Here is a 22604-nt window from a genome sequence, read left to right as displayed (position 1 = left end):
CCGTGGTCCGGTCCCGGGGGCTGTTCTGGAGGCCGCGGCCATGCCCCCGGAACGCCCCCGGGCCGAAACCACGCCCACATCGCCGCCCCCGAAATGCCGCGTCATCCCGCCACGCCCCCCGCCATGCCCCCAACAGGAAGCCCCGGGACTTGTGCGCGCCGGCGGCCTATGCAGCGGTTTTAAAATCCGCTCCTCACTGACTAAGCAAAAAGGTTCACACAGGTCTTCCTGGCGACGGGGCCGTAGGGTCCGTCACAATCAGAAAAACAAAAATGATAATTTTGAGCAGGTTTCCTCCCAATAATCCACCCAAGACACATTTTGGTGATGAGGAAATTAGTATTTTCTTATTAGTCAGGAACTTGGGGGTCCAGCTCAAGGCAAACTTGTCTATGTGTCAGCAGGTCAAGACTGTCGCTTCAGATGCCTTTTATAAACTGTGTCTCCTTCATGGCTTGAAGCTATATTTTGCCATTAATAATTTGTGTTATTGTGCAATTGTTGGTCCTCTCAAAGGGTAGATTATTGCAACTCTCTTTACGCAGGTATGACAGCTGTGATGTTAAAATGTCTATAAGCCATTCAAAATTCAGCACCAAGATGATTACTAGGATGAGATTTTTTTGATCATATAACTCCAGTTCTGTGGTTTTTACACTGTCTCCTGTTCCTGCAGACACTGGGGAAGACCTCCAAACACTTTGGCTACAGCCTGCCGTGAGCTGTCAGCCTTCCCCACTCCAGGGATCTCCGAAGTTGATACCTCCTCGTTGGAATGCCAGACCGCCATGTTCAGCAGCCTCCAACGCCACCTCTGTCCTAGACCCACGCCGAACCTATTCCCTTACAAGGGCCAGTGGCGGGAAGCCATGGCTGGTACTGCCTGATGATGTCACAGGGACTTCATTATTTAAAACTGGCCAGGACACCTCCTCAATGCCTCAGCAATAGGTTGACTCCATTTGGAGTAGTGCTTTGCCTCTGCTTTCCTGATTCCTGTCTCTGCTGTGTGTCTTCCTGAGCTCCTGTGTCCAGGTCCTGGTCCCTGGCAATCTAGTTTGTCTTCATTCTTCTTGTTTTCATGGTCAGTCTCCTCTTCGCCTATCTTCAGTGGCTTGTCCTGCTCCTGTGGTTCCTTGTCTCCCCCCCCCCCCCCCTTCTTCATCTCATTTGGACTGGACTCCTGGCTTTGACTTTGGTTTTGACCTCAACGCTGTTTGACCTCTGCCTGCTTCCATTTCTGATTGTACTTCACCTGTCCCCGACCACTGCTTGGACCATGACACTGCTAGTACACTGCCTGCCTCTGACCTCAGCCTGAACCTGACCCTGGCGATTGCTGCCTGCCCTGACTGCTGCTTGTCTGACTTTGCTTCCTTCTTCGTGCTGGCCTGCAACGACTTCATTTCAATGGATCTTCACCTCCACAGAGGCCTGCACCTAAGACCACCTGGCCACAGCAACCGAAGGCTCAACCTAAGGGGAACATGGGCTGATTCTGGCAAAGCTCCAGTTGGGCCTTTGCTTCAGCCAGCTCCGCTTGCCGATGGTGGGGACCTGCAGGGCTCCTCCCTGCAGGTTGCGCCAACTCCCCCTCAGCCTAAAGGTCCACATCCGCAACAGCTCCCTAGTTTTTGGAGGGTCCAATTCAAAACTGTAAGTTTGATCCATTGTGCATTAATGATATCGCTGTAGTGGTCAGCTTGCTATTAAAGATTTATAAGCCAGGTAGAGTTTTAAGATCGGCAGGTCATAATTTGTTAGATGTATTGTCAGTTAAGCAGATACACCTGAATAAAACAAGGGAGATTTTTTGTTGCAGGCCCTATTATTTGGAACAGCTTACCAGACGAAATACAATCAATCCAATGTTATTTAACATTGCTGACGCAGCCCTGTACTCTATGAATAAAAGTTGGAAATGCTTGAAATTTCTCTTCACTAATTAACTGATCCATACACCCTTATAAGGATCCTAGAACTTTTAGTGCTATACCATCCTTAATTGGTTCATCACTAGTTCACAACACCTCCTTCAGGTCACCTAGACCAGGGGTGGCCAACTCCAGTCCTCGAGAGCCATAAACAGTCCAGGTTTTCATGATATCCACAATGAATATATATGCGAGATTTGCATACAATGGAAGCAGTGCATGCAAATCTCTCGTATGCATATTCATTGTAGATATCCTGAAAACCTGTCCTGTTTGTGGCTCTCGAGGACCAGAGTTGGCCACATCTGACCTAGACCCTCCAGCATGTCACCCTGATACCTCCACCCAAAAACTACAGACAAAAGACAAATGCAATTTCAGTTTATTGACTCAACAGATGTAAAAGCATACAGAGTTCGGTAAAGAATGTGCCTATATTGCTTTCAAAATATCAACTTGTGTGCATATTTCTTAACCCCTCAATAAAACTACCCCTTTTTTCCTGTTAACATTTTTGCGCAGCACTGCAAGTATTCACAATGTTTGCAAAACAGTACATATGCATGCATATACTGCTTTCCTATTTATTTATAGACATTTGATATTCTGCCCTTACCAAGCTGGTCTTAAGGTGGATTCCAATCAAATTTTTAACTAAATTCATATTACATTTGCATTTTAGTTTACAACAAGCATAGAAAACACAAAAGGGCACATATATGGAAGGACATACATATCAATTTTACTAGCATAACCTGCGCGTAGCTCTTTAAAATCAGGCCCTAAATCCCCAGCATATCCCCAACCTTTCACCCCAGATTAGAATAGGTTGGCTTAGATCTATTCTGAAGTCTTCACGAGACTAGTTTAATAGATCCTAGTGTCACTCAGCTGTGGAAAACCAAGTTTTGACCTAACACTCCACAAAATGTCAGGCCAAACTCATTTGGTTAGTACCTCAGGGACTTTTTGTTTTTTGGCCTATACGCTGGAATGCTTTGTCTGCTGCAATGAGAAAGACTGATGATTTATTGTAATTTAGAAAGCAGCTTAAAACACTTCTATTTCAGAAAGCTTTTAATTGAAAATGTGTTCTAGTTTTGGTTTTATATTTTGTTTTACTGTATTGTTTTTAGTTTATTTTACACGATGAATTGCTTCTTCAATTTATACTGTTTAAGTTTTATGTTGGATTGCTTACTGTACTCTGCTTAGCACTTTTTTGTTATAGGTGGAGAATAAATAAACTTGTGAAGAACCAATTATGCACTTAAATCTGCATAGGTCTAGGAAATTGGCTGTCTGCAATCAAAAGCAAGTTTGCTTACCATAAACAGTGTTTCCGTAAATAGCAGGATGAATTAGCCATGCTGTCATGGGAACTGTCAATCAGGCCCGGGAGGCAGAGCTTCAAAGTTATGTCAGAGCTCTGCTCTGAGCCTGCATGTGAGCTCCCGCACTGGAATCGACTCTCCTCAGTCTGTGATTAAGCAAGCGTGGTCATAAAGGCAGAGTCGATTGTTCAGGGAGGTTGGTGGGTCAGCATGGCTAATTCATCCTGTTATCTACAGAAACACCGTTTATGGTAAGCAAACTTGCTTTTTCCTGTCGATAGCAGGGCTGAATTAGCCATGCTGTCATGGGAGTCCTAACCTCCACATCACACCGAATCAAACGTGTTAGTGTCTTATATCAATGAAGTGTGATGAAAGTGAGTGACAGTTGACTTTGTTACTCTGTGGATAATGTTTGTAGAAGAATTCTTCCCAATTTGGCATCCTCCGTGGATTGCTGATCCAGGCAGTAATGGGAAGTGAAAGTATGAAGAGATGCCCACGTGGCAGCCTTGCAGATGTCCAGTGGAGCCACATGTCAAAGATGAGCCAGTGAGGTTGCCACCGTACGTGTTTGATGTGCCATGGGTTGCGAAGACAGTTTGCACTGGCGTTTTTCGTAGCAGAATTGTATACACTGGGTTATCCAGCTAGAAATGGTATGTTTGGCTACTGGAAGACCTGGAGCATTGGGGTTAAAGGAAACAAAGAGCTGTGACGGTCTGGTCTGCGATTGGGTTCTTTGTTTATAGTAAGCCAACACCCTTTTGCAGTCCAAGGTATGCAGTAGTTTTTCCCGTTCGTTGCAATGTGGTTTTGGACAAAAAGTCGGAAGTTCAATGGACTGGTTGAGGTGAAATTGGGAGATTACTTTCGGTAGAAAAGTTGGATGGATGCGTAGGAGAACTTTATGGTGATAAAATTGGAGGTACGGGCTGTAGTGTATTAATGCCTGTAATTCGCTCACACGTCGAGCCAAAGTAATCGCTGTTAGCAATACTACTTTCCAGGTAAAGAATTTGATATGCGCAGAGTCCATTGGTTTGAACGGTGGTAACATTAGTTATTCCAGAACCAGGCTGAGATTCCAGGGTACTGGAGGCTTGGAGACTGGAGGTCGAAGATGGACTAGTCCACGAATAAATTGAGAAACTGATGGGTGCAGTGAAATTGGTTGACCCTCATAAAGTCTGTGGAAGGCAGCTATGGCACTGAGGTGAACTCTGACCAAAGATGTGGCAAATCCTGCGGTATACAAAGTGTGTAGATAGTCTAACAACTTGTCTGGTGCACAGGTGAGTGGGTCTATGCCCTTGGATCCGCACCATGTTGCATACCTCTTCCATTAGAATTGATAACTGCGTCTCGTGGATGGTTTCCGGGATTCCAACATTATGTCCTGGACTGTGATGGAAAACCCTTGCTCAGATAAAAAGACCCGTTCAACCTCCAAGCTGTTAGATGTAGTGATGAGTGGAGCGGGTGGAGGAGTGTTCCTTGCTCCTGAGACAGAAGGTCTTCTCGCTGCGGTAGCCATAGTGGTGCATTTGCTGATAACTGCAGAAGGTGCATGTCCCATGGTTGTCGAGGCCATGCGGGTGCCACAAGAATTAGTTGAGCCCCGTCTTGCATGCACTTTTGTAGAGTACGTGTGATGAGCAGAATCGGTGGAAACGCGTACATTAGTGGTACTGTCCATGGTATGAGAAAGGCATCCTGGGCGTCTCTGCGTGAAATGGGCCACACTGAGCAGAAATGAGTCACCTTCCGGTTGGATTCGGTGGCGAAGAGGTCTATCAATGGCATTCCCCATCTGTGGAAGAGGATTTCTGCTACTTCGTGATGGAGAGACCATTCATGTGGGTGGAACAACCGACTCAACCTATCCACTTGACTGTTGGCGATGCCTGGTAAGTTGGTTGCTTGCAACTGAATTGAATGACTGTTGACCCACCGTAAGATGGTGAGGGCTTCCTTGCACAAGAGCCATGAGCCTGATCCCCTTGTTTGTTGATGTAGAACATGGCCACTTGATTGTCCGTATATACCATGACTTGGTGGCCTTGGAGGTGGGAAACAAAGGTTCGTAGGGCGTAATGTATCGCCCGTAATTCCAGGAAGTTGATTTGATATGACTGCTCTTGTTTGGTCCAGAGACCTTGAGTTTGTAGTTGGTTGAGATGCGCTCCCCATCCCTTGCAGGAAGCATCCGTGGTAAGTACTGCATTGTGAGGTAGCGGGACGAACGGCGCTCCTTTGGTGAGAGTTAAGCGTTGTAACCACCAATCCAGTTCTTGGATCATGGTGTCTGTTAAGAGTATTCTGCGTGTCAACGGCTGTGAAGGTTGTTTCCATTGCCTTTTGAAATCCCACTGGATATGCCACATATGGAGATGTGTGTTGGACACTGCGTGGATCGATGCCACCATATGCCCCAGGACAGTTAACACCTGACGGCGCAGATGGGGATGTGGTAATTTTCAGACGTGAAAATAGTTGACGCATGGTGGACTTCCTGTCTTGTGTCAGAAAGACTCTGTGTTTGACGGTGTCTAGACAGGCTTCTATGAATTGGAGTTGTTGTGTGGGTTGTAGGTGGGATTTCTGGGAATTGATTACTAGTCCCAATTGATTGAGGCAAGTTATTGTGTCATGAAGATGTTGGTGGAGCGTGGTTGGAGTTGAGGCCACGATCAGCCATTCGTCGAGATAAGGAAATATGAATATTTCCTGTTGTCTGAGGAACGCCATCACCACTACCATGCACTTGCTGAACACCCAAGGTGCTGTCGAGAGGCCAAAGGGAAGTACCTTGTATTGGAAGTGTTGGCTGTTGACTTGGAAAGACAGGTATTTCCAGGAGGAAGAATGCATTGGGATATGAGTGTATGCATCCTTGAGGTCTATAGAGCACATCCAAGCATTGGGTTGGATCAGAGGTGAGATGGACTTTAGCGATATCATCTTGAACTTTTCCTTGACTATGAATTTGTTGAGGTCCCGGAGATCTAATATAGGACGGAGGTTCCCTGACTTCTTGGGAATGAGGAAGTAAGAAGAATAGAACCCCGTATTCTGTTGGGAAGGAGGGAGGCGTTGGATCACCCTTTGTTGCAGCAAGGCAGACACTTCCTTTTCCAACAGGGTGGGGTTGGACCTGGTCCCTCTGGATGTTAAATGCGGGAGAGGTGGTAGGGAGGGAAAGGGAATTCGGTAACCGAGGTGAACAATTTCCAGCACCCACTGATCCGTCGTGATGTTCTCCCATTGCTGGATGTGAGCCTGTATGCCCCCCACTGATACTTTTTGTGATGGCAGCGTAGCTGTTATTAAAAAGACTGAGCTGGCTTATTGGAGGTGGCCGGTTGTTCAGTTTGGGGGCGTTGTGAACGAGGATGCCCCCTTCTATTTTGAGTAGACTGGTTCTGTGGCCGAATCTGGGGTTCGTATGACATAGGGCGATACGCCGCGTACGGTCTATACGCTTGTCTTTGGAAAGGTTGTCTTCTAGGAGGGACATAATACCTGCATGACGAAGAGTACAGTTGTGGCGTGGTGAGAGATTGAACAGTGACAGACTGTTCCTTGAGTTGGGATACGGTCTCCTGAAACCTGGTACCAAACAAATTGTCTCCCTTACAGGTTAAGTTAGCCAATTTATCATGTACGTCGTCCCTGATGGAACTTGCTTGAAGCCAGGCTACCTGCCATGCTGCAATCGACGCAGCAGAGGTATGTGAGGAGGTCTCGAAACCTTCATAAACTGTCCTTAACAGATGACGGATGGCCTCCTCCATGTCTCTGATGAGGTCAGAGTCTGTGGAAGTGTGTTCCAAGGGTTGGAAGATGTCCTTGACCCGTTGAATCAAATCAGATGTATTGCACAATGTAAAATTGATGATGGTTGATCCTGGCTGCCAGCATTGACAATTGGAAGGCTCGCCTTGCAAAATCATCTAAGGAGCGAAGGTCCCTACCTGGGGGCACTGCTGAGTGAAGTTTAGATTTTTTGGCTTTAGCCATAGCGGACTCCACGACGATGAAAGCATGAGGTAATTGAGGTGGAATATAATAAGGTGAGGTCTGTTTTCCTGGAGACCGCAGGGAGACTGAAGAGGATCTCCCAGGATTTGTCCAGAACCGCATTAAGCATTTCATGTGCCGGTAGGGAGGTTGGCTCTGCTGGCAGATCGAAGATTTTCAGTAGGCCAAGGGTATCAGCTCTCGGGTCTGGCACCTTTTGGATCTGGATGTTAAGTGCCTTGCCCATCTTATCCAAAAATTTAGGATATGTTAAGTCTTCAGGTGGGGAATAAGGTTCTGCAGTTTCCTCACCCGGGGCGGAAGGGTATCTTGTGGAGGAGTCCGGAGAAGTGATTGGGGATGACGGAGAGACCGGCCGTGGAATGGGATCCGGCGAGAGCGGTAACTGTGGAGGCATCGGGGACAGGGCCCGTGGAGACGGTGATCTGGACCGTGTGGGCGACCTGTGGATAGATGGTTGTGGAGACTGCCCACCACTGCTCAGCGAGGATGCTGGCATGTTCAAGGAAGTCTGCATGACTTCAAAAAATCCCGATAAATCCATGGAAAAGTTAAGGAAAGCTTCCTTTGTTTGAAGAGGCATCGTAGGGCAAGGCGGTTCGGCAGGACGGCTCAGCCGCTCTGAGGATGTCAGAGTCTGGCAGTGGTGTACGGGTCACCTTGCACAACTTTTGTTTCTTCGAGAGCGGTTCCTGAAAAACATCCCCTGTTGAACGGTGGTGAGACGCAGAGGATAGGTCTGAAAAAACCTGCAAGGATGGTGAGGAGGACCCGGAGGACAAAGACGTAATCCATGGATTTTCCTCACCTGCGGATTGTGAAGACGAGCCTGGGGAGCCCTGGTGTATCATTGTTGACCCCAGGCATCGGGATATATGTTCCTTGGGCTCTTTTAGCGCCGTGGATGGTCTGGCTGAAGTGTGCGTCGACTGCTTGGCTGAACCCAGTAGTGGCGTCTGTGTCTGCGCCGGGGCCTGGTGTATGGGAGATGGCATATGCAGTCGCGTGTAGTCCTGCGTCGATGTGCAGCGCATGTACATTGATGACCACTTCCATGCGTCGTCGGAGCAGGTCCATGACTGGGACCCAGTTCTTTGGTGGACGCTTTTGCTATGTGTTTCCCATCCGACGCTTTCAATCCTTGCTTCTGCGTCGGGGTCGGCGCTGCTCAGAGAGTCGCTTGGCTGGGTGCACCGTGCGACAGCGCAGATGATGTTGCGCCGATCGACGCATGTGCGCCATGCGTCCTGATTCCCGAAGCCTTGGTTTCAGGTGCATACTTCCGCATCGTACGGCTCTCCGACGCCGAAGCGTCTCAGCCATGGTGTTCGGTGCGCTTCGGGTCCCGGCCTCGAGGAACGGTTTTTGCTTGGGCTTCTTCCGGCGCTCATCTCCTGTCCTGGAAGCCGCCGGTCCCAACGACAACGCTCGACGCATCTTTAGGGGCGTTGGGGTAGCCGGTCCCGGGGAAGAGCGGGCCTCCGAAGGTGCAGCATAGGAGCCCTGTCTCATCCCTTTCAGCGTGAGCATCTTGTTGTGTCGCTGTTGATGCGCTCTGGGGGATATCTTACCACACTGTGGGCAGGTCTACATCGCGTGGTCTGGGCCCAGACACCGATAGCATCGGTCATGTCTATCCGTGATGGACATGACCTTCTCGCAGGGGCACGGCTTGAAGCCCGAAGGTCGTCCCCCTTCTTTCACCGTGTTCTTTCATTTTTGAAGGGTTTTTTCTCTCAGGGAGAAGGTGAAGCTGAGGAGGTCTGAAGCTCCGCGTGCGATCCCGTGTGCGGAAAAACAGACTGGGGAGAGTCGATTCCAGCACGGGAACTCACGCACAGCCTCAGAGCAAAGCTCTGACATCACTTTGTAGCTCCGCCTCCCGGGCCTGATTGACAGTTCCCATGACAGCATGGCTAATTCAGCCCTGCTATCGACGGGAAAACGCTATGTAGATCACAGCTACCTCAACTAGCCCCAAGTTTTTGGTAGATTCAGCACTATTATCATACTAGAGAAATTCATGCAGTCCAAAATAATTTTGACAATGTTAAACTGTAGTTTTAAAGCAGCAGTATTAACAAGAAAAGGTCAATTATTTTGAAGAATCTTGTCTATTAATTCTCTGTGGGTCTTTTTCCTTTGAGTCCTCTAATATTTGCTAAGTTGTATATATTTTGGAGTAAGAACTAATAACTACATCACTGATTTTACATTCATTTTCCTTCTCCAGGTTCACTCTCTTCAGTTGTTTATGTTTTATTCACAGTTATGTATAGCCCTTGAGAATATCATTTGCAAGGTCACTAAATGCAAGAAGCCTTTAGGGCAGAGATTCCCAAACTTTTCAAGGGAAGTGACACATTAAATATCAAATCCTCAAGAGGACGGGGGCAGGGAAGACATATCTGCCATATTTAAATACTAGGAAAGAGAGGGAACAAGCTTTCCAGGGGTGTGGCAAGTAACATGCCAGTAATAATATATCTAGATTTCTCAGAAGTTGGCAACCCTGCCACATCTCTGAGAACCCTGCTCCCTGGCTTCCGTTTCCCCTGATTTGCCCCGTGAGGTGCATATGCAGCATACCCCTTTCATTCTCATCCCCACTCTTCCCAAACCCTCCCCCTCACTCCCCCCACTTCATAAGAACATAAGATTTGCCATACTGGCTCAGACCGAAGGTCCATCAAGCCCAGTATCCTGTTTCCAATAGTGGCCAATCCAGGTCACAAGTATCTCACAGGATCCCAAGAGGTAGATAGATTCCAAGCTGCTTATCACAAGAATTAGCAGTGAATTTCTGTAACTCCATTTTAATAATGGTTTATAGACTTTTCCTCCAGGAACTTATCCAAACCTTTTTTTAAATGCAGCTACACTAATAGCTTTCACCACATTCTCTGGCAATGAATGCCAGAGCTTAATTATGCATTGAGTAAAAAAGCGCAGTTGCTTACCTATAAAAAGGGTTCTCCTAGGGCAGCAGTATGTTAGTTTTCACATGTGGGTGACATCGACCGATGGAGCCCGGCATACAAAACTTTTGTCAAAGTTTCTAGAAACTTGGGCCAGCAGACTGCTACTATCAGCACGTCCACGCGAGGTCCCCCCTTCAGTATTGTAACATGGCAAAAGATGAGCAAAAGATAAAACAATAAACCGAAGGCGAACCCAACATCTTGGGGAGGTAGGCGGGATTCCTGAGGACTAACATCCTGCTGTCCTAGGAGAACACCTGTTACAGATATGCAACTGCACTTTCTCCTAGGTCTAGGACAAACAGGATGGTAGTCCTCATATGTGTATGAGGACAGAGCTCCAGACTGCCCCATACAATCAGATAGACCAACAGCGGCCGAACAAGGTGCCATTGGGCACAACATAATTGCGGTGCTATGGGAAAATCAGATGGCGGTCTGGTCCCACAAGGAGTGAGTAGAGCGTGTTGGGCTCAGGTCTGGAACAGGTTGCACAGGCTGGACTGACCAAAGGCACTATCCTGACGGCTATCCCTGTCAAGGTAGTAGTGAGCTGCGAACATGAGGAGAAAACTCCAGGTTGCAGCCCAGCAAATCACTGTGATGGGGACTGAACGCAAATTAGCAACCGACCCTGCCATGGCCTGACAGAGTGAGCCTTCACTCTGCCAGCTAGCTGAAGGCCTGCTTGAGCATAGCAGAAGGCAATGCAATCCACCAGTCAGTTTGACAGGGTTTGTTTACCCACCGCTGCACCCAGCCTGTTGGGATCAAAAGACATGAAGAGCTGGGTGAACTGTCTGTGGCTCGCTGTGCGATCTAGGTAGAAAGCTAACATAAGAAATTGCCATGCTGGGTCAGACCAAGGGTCCATCAAGCCCAGCATCCTGTTTCCGACAGAGGCCAAACCAGGCCACAAGAACCCAGCAATTACCCAAACACTAAGAAGATCCCATGCTACTGATGCAATTAATAGCAGTGGCTATTCCCTATGGGGTAGATTTTAAGAGGCGCGCGAACAGCCTACTTTTGCTTGCGCATCAGACTCAAGCAAAAGTACGCTGGATTTTAGTAGATACGCGCGGAGCCGCGCGTATCCACTAAAATCCTGGATCGGCGCGCGCAAGGCTATCGATTTTGTATAGCCTGCGCGCGCCGAGCCGCGCTGCCTCCCCCCGTTCCCTCCAAGGCCGCTCCGAAATCGGAGCGGCCTCGGAGGGAACTTTCCTTTGCCCTCCCCTCACCTTACCCTCCCTTCCCCTACCTAACCCACCCACCCGGCCCTGTCTACACCCCCCCCTTACCGTTGTCGGGGGATTTACGCCTCCCGGAGGGAGACGTAAATCCCCGCGCGCCAGCGGGCCTGCTGCGCGCCGGGCCGCGACCTGGGGGCGGGTACGGAGGGCGCGGCCACGCCCCCGGGCCGTAGCCACGCCCCGTACCCGCCCCCAAAACGCGGCCGACATGCCCCCGAAACGCCGCGTCGACCGGGCCCGCCCCCGACACGCCCCCCTCCGAAAACCCCGGGACGTACGCGAGTCCCGGGGTCTGCGCGCGCCGGTAGGCCTATGTAAAATAGGCTTACCGGCGCGCAGGGCCCTGCTCGCCTAAATCCGCCCGGTTTTGGGCGGATTTAGGCGAGCAGGGCTCTGAAAATCTACCCCTAAGTAAACTTGATTAATAGCAGTTAATGGACTTCTCCTCCAAGAACGTATCCAAACCTTTTTTGAACCCAGCTACACTAACTGCTCTAACCACATCCTCTGGCAACAAATTCCAGAGCTTTATTGTGCGTTGAGTGAAAAAGAATTTTCTCTGATTAGTCTTAAATGTGCTACTTGCTAACTTCATGGAATGCCCCCTAGTCCTTCTATTATTCGAAAGTGTAAATAACAGATTCACATCTACTCGTTCAAGACCTCTCATGATCTTAAAGACCTCTATCATATCCCCCCCTCAGCCGTCTCTTCACCAAGCTGAACAGCCCTAACCTCTTCAGCCTTTCCTCATAGGGGAGCTGTTCCAACCCCTTTATCATTTTGGTTGCCCTTCTCTGTACCTTCTCCATCGCAACTATATCTTTTTTGAGATTCGGCGACCAGAACTGTACACACAATTCAAGGTGCAGTCTCACCATGTAGCGATACAGAAGCATTATGACATTTTATGTTTTATTAACTATTCCCTTCCTAATAATTCCTAACATTCTGTTTGCTTTGATTGCTGCAGCACACTGAGCTGACGATTTCAATGTATTATCCACTGTGACGCCTAGATCTCTTTCCTGGGTGGTAGCTCCCAATATAGAACCTAACATCGTGGAACTATAGCATGGGTTGTTTTTCCCTATATGCATTACCTTGCACTTATCCACATTAAATTTCATCTGCCATTTGGATGCCCAATTTTCCAGTCTCACAAGGTCCTCCTGCAATTTATCACAATCCGGTTGTGATTTAACTACTCTGAATAATTTTATATCATCTGCAAATTTGATTACCTCACTTGTTGTATTCCTTTCCATATCATTTATAAATATATTAAAAAGCATGGGTCCCAGTACAGATCCCTGAGGCACTCCGCTGCCCACCCCCTTGCACTCCACTGCCCATCCCCCATCATCTAAAAGCTGTGCATCTCTGGTCTGGTTCCACTCTGATTAAGGTGCAGTCAATCCTTTTGGAAAAGCCCCCTTTCCACAAAATGATGCCCAGTTCCTAACAAATCTAAAACCCTCTTCCCTGCACCATTGTCTCATCCATGCATCGAGACTCTGGAGCTCTTCCCTTCCCTCTCTGTTTCCCTCTCCTCTTACTCACCCCACTTCCCTCCCTTTCCTTTCACCTCAGCGCCTCTCACCCTACTCCTCTCACTTTTCTCACCCTATTCCTTTCCTTCTCAATCCCCCATCACTTTCCCACTCTCATCTCTCCTTTCCCCTCCCCTCACGCTTATTCCCACCCTCCATTCACCCACTCTCATCCTACCCCCTCCCTTCTTCTCCTCCTTCTGCTCTTCTCATCTTACTTCCTCCCCACACTCTCACTCTACTCCTTTCCCTTCTCTCTCTCACCTCCTTCCCTCTCTTTGCTCTTCCCACTCTTTTCCCACCCTTCTACCCACCCATTCCCTCTTACTCCCTCTCCTCATTCACTCACCCATTGCCCTTACACTGGCAGGGAGTGGCTTCTCCACCAGTGTCCAAGAACCTCCCCAAAAATAGTATCCTTCACTGGGACAGGTTCCAGAGCCTCTTCTTCCACCAGCCTTTTTGCCACCACTGTGGGTAAAAATTTCAAAATTCCTCCACGAGCTAAATCGGGTCATGCAAAGAAAAATCCAGTCAAATGAGTGGGATAAACATGGGGCCAAGCTACCAGCACAGAGAGGAAGTAATGAAAGCTGCACCTGTAGTCTAGGCTCTAGGCAGAGCTTACTGCTGCTGCTGGATGGAGGGGGAGGATTTAGGCTGGGAGGAGGGAAGGCAGGCTTAAGGAAGAGGCTGGAGGATTGAGTGAAGGAACAATCAGGAAGAAACAGAAGGCAGGGAAGGAAGAGGAGGCTATGATAAGGGAAAGAGAGGCCAGAATGAAGAAGGAAAAGGCTGGAGGAAGAACACAGAGAGAAAGAGGCTGAAGGTAAAGGAGAGGGCATTAAAGAAAAATAAACTATAAAAGAAAAATGTATTTTTCTCCCGATTTCTAAGATTTTCAGCTGGTGTTCAAATTTTCTTTCCAACCCTGTATTAACACCCCAACTTTGCTACATCCTCTTGTCCTGCAGTAGCCTCTGCTCTTCATAGCACTATAAGGAGCAAAGCAAGTGAAGTTGTACTTGTAGGGGAGAGAAGTTGGCTACATAACCCTGGCACCTCAACAGAATAAAGTTTCAATAGTTAGTCTGATTTTGGTTATTTAAGGAAAATTGGTTCTTACCTGCTAATTTTCGTTCCTGTAGTACCAAGGATCAGTCCAGACTGCTGGGTTGTGTCTCCCTTCCAGCAGAGGGAGTCAGAGAAAAAAAACTGAAAAGGCACCCCTCTTAACTGGTGTGCCACCTGCGATCCCTCAGTATATACGATATCAAAGCAGAATAACCAATAAAGGAGAACAAATCCTCAAACATAACAACCAGTGGCTACAACAATACGTGCGGTAAAATAAACAAACCGTATCGCCGCATAACATATCAATCAAGAAGATTCCTACCCATGCCTGTAAAGAACTCTGCTGAGGTAAGAAGAAGGAAGAAAACATACAGCAAAAACAGACTCTCCAAAAAATCCAAGAGCGAGCATCTGGACTGATCCTTGGTACTACAGGAACGAAAATTAGCAGGTAAAAACCAATTTTCCTTTCCCTGCACCTACAGAAAGCCTGTGAGGGAGTCAGTTGGACCGTTAGATGATCGAGGGGTTAAAGGGGCACTTAGAGAAGATAAGGCCATCGCGGAAAGATTAAATGATTTCTTTGCTTCGGTGTTTACTGAAGAGGATGTTGGGGAGGTACCCATAATGGAGAAGGTTTTCATGGGTAATGATTCAGATGGACTGAATCAAATCACGGTGAACCTAGAAGATGTGGTACGCCTGATTGACAAACTGAAGAGTAGTAAATCACCCGGACCGGATGGTATACACCCCAGAGTTCTGAAGGAACTAACAAATGAAATTTCAGACCTATTAGTAAAAATTTGTAACTTATCATTAAAATCATCCATTGTACCTGAAGACTGGAGGATAGCAAATGTAACCCCAATATTTAAAAAGGGCTCCAGGGGCGATCCGGGAAACTACAGAACGGTTAGCCTGACTTCAGTGCCAGGAAAAATAGTGGAAAGTGTTCTAAACATCAAAATCACAGAACATATAGAAAGACGTGGTTTAATGGAACAAAGTCAGCATGGCTTTACCCAGGGCAAGTCTTGCCTCACAAATCTGCTTCACTTTTTTGAAGGAGTTAATAAACATGTGGATAAAGGTGAACCGGTAGATATAGTATACTTGGATTTTCAGAAGGCGTTTGACAAAGTTCCTCATGAGAGGCTTCTAGGAAAAGTAAAAAGTCATGGGATAGGTGGCGATGTCCTTTCGTGGATTGCAAACTGGCTAAAAGACAGGAAACAGAGAGTAGGATTAAATGGGCAATTTTCTCAGTGGAAGGGAGTGGACAGTGGAGTGCCTCAGGGATCTGTATTGGGACCCTTACTTTTCAATATATTTATAAATGATCTGGAAAGAAATACGACGAGTGAGAAAATCAAATTTGCAGATGACACAAAATTGTTCAGAGTAGTTAAATCACAAGCAGATTGTGATAAATTGCAGGAAGACCTTATGAGACTGGAAAATTGGGCATCCAAATGGCAGATGAAATTTAATGTGGATAAGTGCAAGGTGATGCATATAGGGAAAAATAACCCATGCTATAATTACACAATGCTGGGTTCCATATTAGGTGCTACAACCCAAGAAAGAGATCTAGGTGTCATAGTGGATAACACATTGAAATTGTCGGTACAGTGTGCTGCGACAGTCAAAAAAGCAAACAGAATGTTGGGAATTATTAGAAAAGGAATGGTGAATTAAACGGAAAATGTCATAATGCCTCTGAATTGCTCCATGGTGAGACCGCACCTTGAATACTGTGTACAATTCTGGTCGCCGCATCTCAAAAAAGATATAATTGCGATGGAGAAGGTACAGAGAAGGGCTACCAAAATGATAAGGGGAATGGAACAACTCCCCTATGAAGAAAGACTAAAAAGGTTAGGACTTTTCAGCTTGGAGAAGAGACGACTGAGGGGGGATATGATAGAGGTGTTTAAAATCATGAGAGGTCTAGAACGGGTAGATGTGAATCGGTTATTTACTCTTTCAGATAGTAAAAAGACTAGGGGGCACTCCATGAAGTTAGCATGGGGCACATTTAAAACTAATCGGAGAAAGTTCTTTTTTACTCAACGCACAATTAAACTCTGGAATTTGTTGCCAGAGAATGTGGTTAGTACAGTTAGTATAGCTGTGTTTAAAAAAGGATTGGATAAGTTCTTGGAGGAGAAGTCCATTACCTGCTATTAAGTTTACTTGGAGAATAGCCACTGCCATTAGCAATGGTTACATGGAATAGACTTAGTTTTTGGGTACTTGCCAGGTTCTTATGGCCTGGATTGGCCACTGTTTGGAAACAGGATGCTGGGCTTGATGGACCCTTGGTCTGACCCAGCATGGCATTTTCTTATGTTCTTATCAGGATCAGTCCAGACCGCTGGGATGTACCAGAGCAGCCCTAATTGGGGTGGGATCTGGAGAGTCCCGCACGAAGAACACTGCTGCCAAAACAATTGACCTCCAGATCCCGGACGTCCACACGATAATGTTTCGCAAAAGTATGCAAGGATTTCCAAGTGGCTGCTCTATAAATCTCCTGCTGTGAGACAGACTGGCTCTCCGCCCAAGAGGCCGCTTGAGACCTGGTAGAGTGCGCTTTCAAGCATTCTGGTATGACACGCCCTGCGCAAAGATAAGTGGAGGAAATGGCCTCCTTCAACCACCTAGCAACCATAGCTTTGGATGCCTTGTGTCCCCATCTAGGACCAGTCAATAAGACAAACAAATGATCTGATAATCGAAAAGCATTGGTCACCTCTAGATAGCAAAGGAGAACCCGGCACATATCCAACTTATGCAGATCCTTATCTGTTGCCGAAGTCGGATCCAAATTCGGGAAGGCCGGTAACTCTACCGTCTGATTGACATGAAAAGCTGATACCACCTTGGCAAGAAGGAGGGAACGGTCCGCAGCGAAACTACGGAATCCGAAATATGAAGATACGGATCCTGACACGACAAAGCTTGAAGCTCTGAAATTCGCCGTGCGGAGGTAATGGCTACCAAAAAACAGTCTTGAGTGTCAAATCCTTCAACGTAGCCCACTGGAGGGGCTCAAAAGGAAGACCACATAAGCCCTTGAGAACTAAATTCAAGTTCCAGGCAGGACAAATTTGTCGTACTGGCGGGCGCAAATGCTTGGCCCCCTTCAAAAAACGGGACACATCTGGATGAGCTGCCAGTGAAAAGCATTCAATCTTGCCCCGCAGGCAACCCAGTGCTGCGACCTGCACCCGGAGAGAACTGCAAGCTAGACCTTTCTTCAGTCCCTCCTGCAGGAAGGATAGGATGTGTGCCACCGAAGCCAGATGCGGGGGGACGTTCAAACCTTGGCACCAAGAGTCGAAAACTCTCCAAACACGAATATAGGCCAACGACGTGGACGATTTCCGTGCTTGCAAGAGGGTAGAAATAACCGAATCCGAATATCCCCTCTTCCTCAATTGCCTCCTCTCATAAGCCAGGCCGCTAGACAAAAGCGATCCGCTCGATCGAAAAATATTGGACCTTGTCGAAGAAAATTCAGAAAGTGGGTGAGACGCACCGGACTGTCGATCACCAACGAGATCAGATCCGCAAACCATGGCCTTCAGGGCCACAAGGATGACAGACCCCACGTGGTTCTCTATCCGACGCATGATCTTGCCCACTAGTGGCCAAGGCAGAAACACATACAGCAGTAAGCTGCGAGGCCACGGAAGGACGAGAGCATCCACTCCTTCCGACCTGTGGTCTCTCCGACGACTGAAAAACCGGGAAGCCTTTGCATTTGTCCGAGTTGCCATCAGGTCTGAAGAGTAATTAATAGTTTAACATTTTGAGACTTCCTACTATTATGCTATTTCTACCTTTTGAAATCTAAGTAAATCATGATGCTGCGCTCTTTAGGGGTAGATTTTAAAAGGTGCGCAGGCGCGTCCATGCGCGCATGGCTCTCAGCGCGCGCACATGTACGTGCAGATTTTATAATCTGCGTCTGCCCGCATGTTATAAAATCCGCGGGCCGTGCACGCATGTGTGGGTGGCACACTCTGGGGGGATTTTAGTAAATTACGTGCAGTGATGAAATCGGGCCTTCCCCGTTCCCTCCCAGTCCGCTCCAGTTAACGAGCGGACTTGGATGGAACTTCCCTATCCCCCTACCTAAACTCCTTCCCTCTTCCCCTCCCCTTCCCATCCCTTTAAACCCTTCCTATCCTTTTTTTTGGTTTGTTTGTTTTTCAACTTCAGCGCCGGAGCTGAAGTAGATTACATGCGCCAGTCATCAGCACGAGTCATCGGGACAGCATACAGTGCCGATGGCCTGACCCGCCCCTAAACAACAATTTTCCCTTAAAAGGAAGATTACCCAACTGAGTTTTGGAAGAAAAGTCCGCGGACCAGTTCCAGAGCCAGAGAAACTGTCTAGCCGATACTGCAGTGGCCATGTTGCGTGAAGATGCCTGCAACAGATCACAATGCATCCGCTGTGTAAGCTACCGCGGACTCCATCCTATTCGCCTGATCTGCTTCCTCTGGCGGCAACACCTGTGATGTGAGCATTTGCTGGACCCACCCGAGGGTCGCTCGCTGCATGAGGCTACTGCAGACCGCCGCTTTAGCACAGAGCGCTGACCGCCATTCTAACACAGAGTGGACACCTCAAAAATGCGCTTGAGGAGGACTTCTAGCCACCTATCCTGTAAGTCCTTAAGAGCCGTCACTCCCGTAACAGGAACGGTGGTCCGCTATAAATCAGAACCTCCACCAATTTCTATATCCTCCAAGGAATAGCCATGGTTGTAAGCATCATGGACACCAACGTACTAACTCACAGGTTACTAGCGATTTCACTTGCAATTTTTCTATGGATGCAAATGAGCTCTGTAGAAAAATTACTCACTAAATTTTGCTACTGAACTCAGAAGAAAAAAAAAAAAAAGAGAACTATACCTTAAGACAGTTATCTTTTCTATGAAACTTGGCATGTGAAGTCATCATTGTGCACCAATTTTTGCAGAATTCAGTAATAATGAGCTACTTTGCATGAAATTGCATTCAACATCTCATTAACAATTAATTTTTTAAAATACTGAACGTAGTAGACTACACACAAAATTTTACTATTTGTGAAGGAGCAAATCTTGCAAATTTATTTGCAAAGAGAGTTTCATATGAAAAGATGTGCAAAACCCTGAAAGCCAAAAATTTTGCACTTTTTTCATGCATATGCCCCATTTGCAAAAAAATTTGCCATTTAGTACAGCAGCCTCCTAAACTGCCTAACAGCAGTAACATTTATTACTGAGGATGCATATAATATGCCATGTGTGCTTTGAAATATTGCAGGCTGGATTGTTTTCTTTTACTTGAGCAGCTACATAACATTAACAACAACAGAGGACCAGCAACACTGCAATCAATTCTGTGCCATAATAACAGATATTTTATCAACACCAAGGAATATTCTTTTAGTATATTTAACTGACAAATACAAGTTGTATTGAACTCTCAAGAGAAAAACTATTGTGAAGTGGGGACTTTTTTTTTTGGTAGAAATAATGTCCATAAACCAGAGTTGATAAAAACAGGGGGGGGGGGGGGGGGGGCGCTGGTTATTCATATGCCAAATACATTTATTAGGAATTTACTTGTTAAAATATTAGCAAACATATTGATGGTTTATTTAAGAATAGTCTTTCGTGTTGCTTTAAAACTGCTTTATTGACTTAATAGCTTCAAATATTTAACTTACTCTCTAATGCCTCAGTTTCTTGCAAAGTCAATTTCACAGTCTTTGATTTATCCGACTTGGCCTTTAAAGAGAGCTTGTCCTTGCTATCCCAGATATCCATATTAACTATATGAGATGAAATTCTCAATAGAAATGTCTTCGTAACTTTAAGCTTAACATCGTAGCTCCATGACAACCATATTCGGTCATTCTCATACCATGGTTTCAAATTCTATAAAAGGCAATACAGTTAAAAAGTGTATCAAACATGTGAATAAAAGCAATAACATAGTATAGAAACTGTTAACCTAATGATCATTGTGCACTTTTAGGGGGTGATTTTCAAACTGTCCATACTGGGAGAAAAAATATACATACTTTTTATCCACGGGCTTTGAACCCATTTTCAAAGTAAAAGTATGCATGGACTTTTGCTTTGAATCCTGTTGCTTGTACGAAGCACATACAGTCACTTGCATATGATTTTTCTGCAGACTGATTTTTGCTGGAACACGTATGTATATTTGAAGATACCTTCTACACAGATGCTTTTCTTCCCCCGATCTCAATACAGCTAAAGGTAAATTTGAAGGCAATTCTCAAACTGTTGAATTTTTTATCTGCGTAAATCATTTTGAAAATTGTCTTCCACAATAAACAGACAATATTTGGAGAGGGTGATCTGCAGCAAGGATTCATTCCGATGTTATTTCCAGTTCTGGAAGATTTGGTTTCAAGGTCATGAGGAGGTTCTGGCTGCCCTTCCTTCCTGACTGAAGCACAGAAAGTCTGCTTCAGGGGATCTCTCCCATCAGGGATCAAAACCAGAAGAAAAAAGAACTGTATCAGAACAAAGTACGGGAAATCAACTATGAGTAAAGGCAAAGCCTAACATTCTTGAAGACACCCATCAGATGCTTCCAAACCCCTGAGGAGAGAGAGAATTTCTCTCTCTGTGCAGAGACAGTAACTTTGTATCTTTGCCAGCTGGAAAGGGTGTTCTGCCCATCCAAAGAACTCCTTGCCACCTGGAGACTATTTTTTCCAAGCCCTAAACAGTAGAAGTTCCCTTGGCTCTGGCATCAGATATTCCTGCACAGACTGAAGAAAAGATTATAATCATAAAATACTTTGTGGTGCTGTGGATTAATCTGCTGTGCCATTCTTCACACTTTTTCAACAGTAAAGATTTTATTTGGACACTAACCCAGTGGCTCAGGTGACTTTATTTGGCACATCCAGCACACACTGGGACATACAAGTACCCGTCTTCCAGGGATCAGAACAAGGATATGAGGGGTCACCCTTAGAACCCAGGCCTTGGGAGCAGTGGCATAGCCAGAACCAGCGGCGGATTCCCAATGAAGACCGGCCCGGGGATTTGCCGCCCTGGCCGGCCCAGGAGATACCACGTGGTTTGCTGAGCGCGGCTCTGTCATGGCCGTGCTCGGCAGACCACATGACTAGCGCAACCAGCCCACCAGGGATGCCCGATCCCCCGATAGGCCAATCAACCCCTGGCCAGAACTAATTTTTTGGGTGGGCACAAGGTTAACATGGGTGGGCTGTAGGCACGCAGGTCTGAGACCTATTAGTTGTATTCTTATTGATAAATAATGCCAAATACTGCACCCTACAATGGCTTTCTAAGTAGTTTGCAACAGCCACTATGCATCATACATGAAACTTTAAAACATTTTACCTCAATTATTTCAAGCACTTACGAGCATTAAAAATTCCTTATTAATCTGTATTAATGTATTTTATATGTATTGCAGTTTATAAATGCAAAAATATATCATGTAAAAAGCAAAGAAAAACAAACTGATCCACTCAATCGTAATAAAATAAAAATCAAAGTATTATTTCATGAATCTTCTTTGCAGAAAGCCAGAAATCATCATAACTACAATAAAATAGCATTAATCATCAGCACAGGTGTAGAACAGAGCTAGGAAAATTCACATTACAACCAACATGAAAAATAATATACAAATTCTGATGTGACCTCATCAAAAAATATCCCTCCACTGATAAACATTTTGTGAAGTAACACAAACTCCTGCAAAAAACAGATGTCTAAAACCTTGCCATACCATACAGCCACAGCACTGACTCTCAGTACTCAAATAGCAACCTTATGAAAAAGCAGCAATGCTAATGCATCAGGAGTTGGAAAATGAACATAAACCAGAAAGTGTACACAAAGCTTACTGCACAGGAAAACATGATTTATGCGTATAAATCATATTTTATACACATCAAACATGGTTTAGGTGGACAAATCTTGTTTTCTGCACATAAAATATGATTTCTGCACAAAAATAGTTTCAGCACATAAAACATTGTGGGCCGGATTTTCAAAGCTTTACGCGTGTAGAGTGGCTTACGCGTGCCAGGCATATTTTATAAAGCCCCGGGGACACATGTAAAGCCCCGGGACGCATCTAAGTCCCAGGGCTTTACTAAAGGGGCAGTCTAGGGGGCGGGGGGTTAGAGGCTCCTGGCACAGCAGCCATTTGCTGACTGGCTGCTGTGCCGGGGAATTTGCTGACTGGCTGCTGTGTCTAGGGGGCGGGGGGTTAGAGGCTCCTGGCACAGCAGCCATTTGCTGACTGGCTGCTGTGCCGGGGAATTTGCTGACTGGCTGCTGTGTCTAGGGAGCGGGGGGTTAGAGGCTCCTGGCACAGCAGCCATTTGCTGACTGGC

The 22604-nt window shown here is 46.4% G+C and overlaps 1 protein-coding gene across 4 annotated transcripts in view; it reads right to left on the bottom strand.

The window, feature by feature from the left end:
• The window catches only part of KIAA1257 (KIAA1257 ortholog), a 384182-nt gene that overhangs the window by 257617 nt on the left and 103961 nt on the right, over positions 1-22604 (bottom strand). For 3 of the 4 annotated variants that reach the window (XM_029600807.1, XM_029600809.1, XM_029600810.1), the window contains one exon: positions 19917-20127. In XM_029600807.1, the coding sequence (XP_029456667.1) occupies positions 19917-20127 (211 nt within the window). Of the gene's footprint in view, positions 1-19916; positions 20128-20273; positions 21327-22604 lie in introns of those variants that run through there. The other variant, XM_029600811.1, reaches the window with a different exon arrangement.

Source organism: Rhinatrema bivittatum, chromosome 4, assembly GCF_901001135.1.
Source record: "Rhinatrema bivittatum chromosome 4, aRhiBiv1.1, whole genome shotgun sequence".
NCBI lineage: Eukaryota > Metazoa > Chordata > Amphibia > Gymnophiona > Rhinatrematidae > Rhinatrema > Rhinatrema bivittatum.
This window is presented reverse-complemented; position numbering and strand designations above follow the sequence as displayed.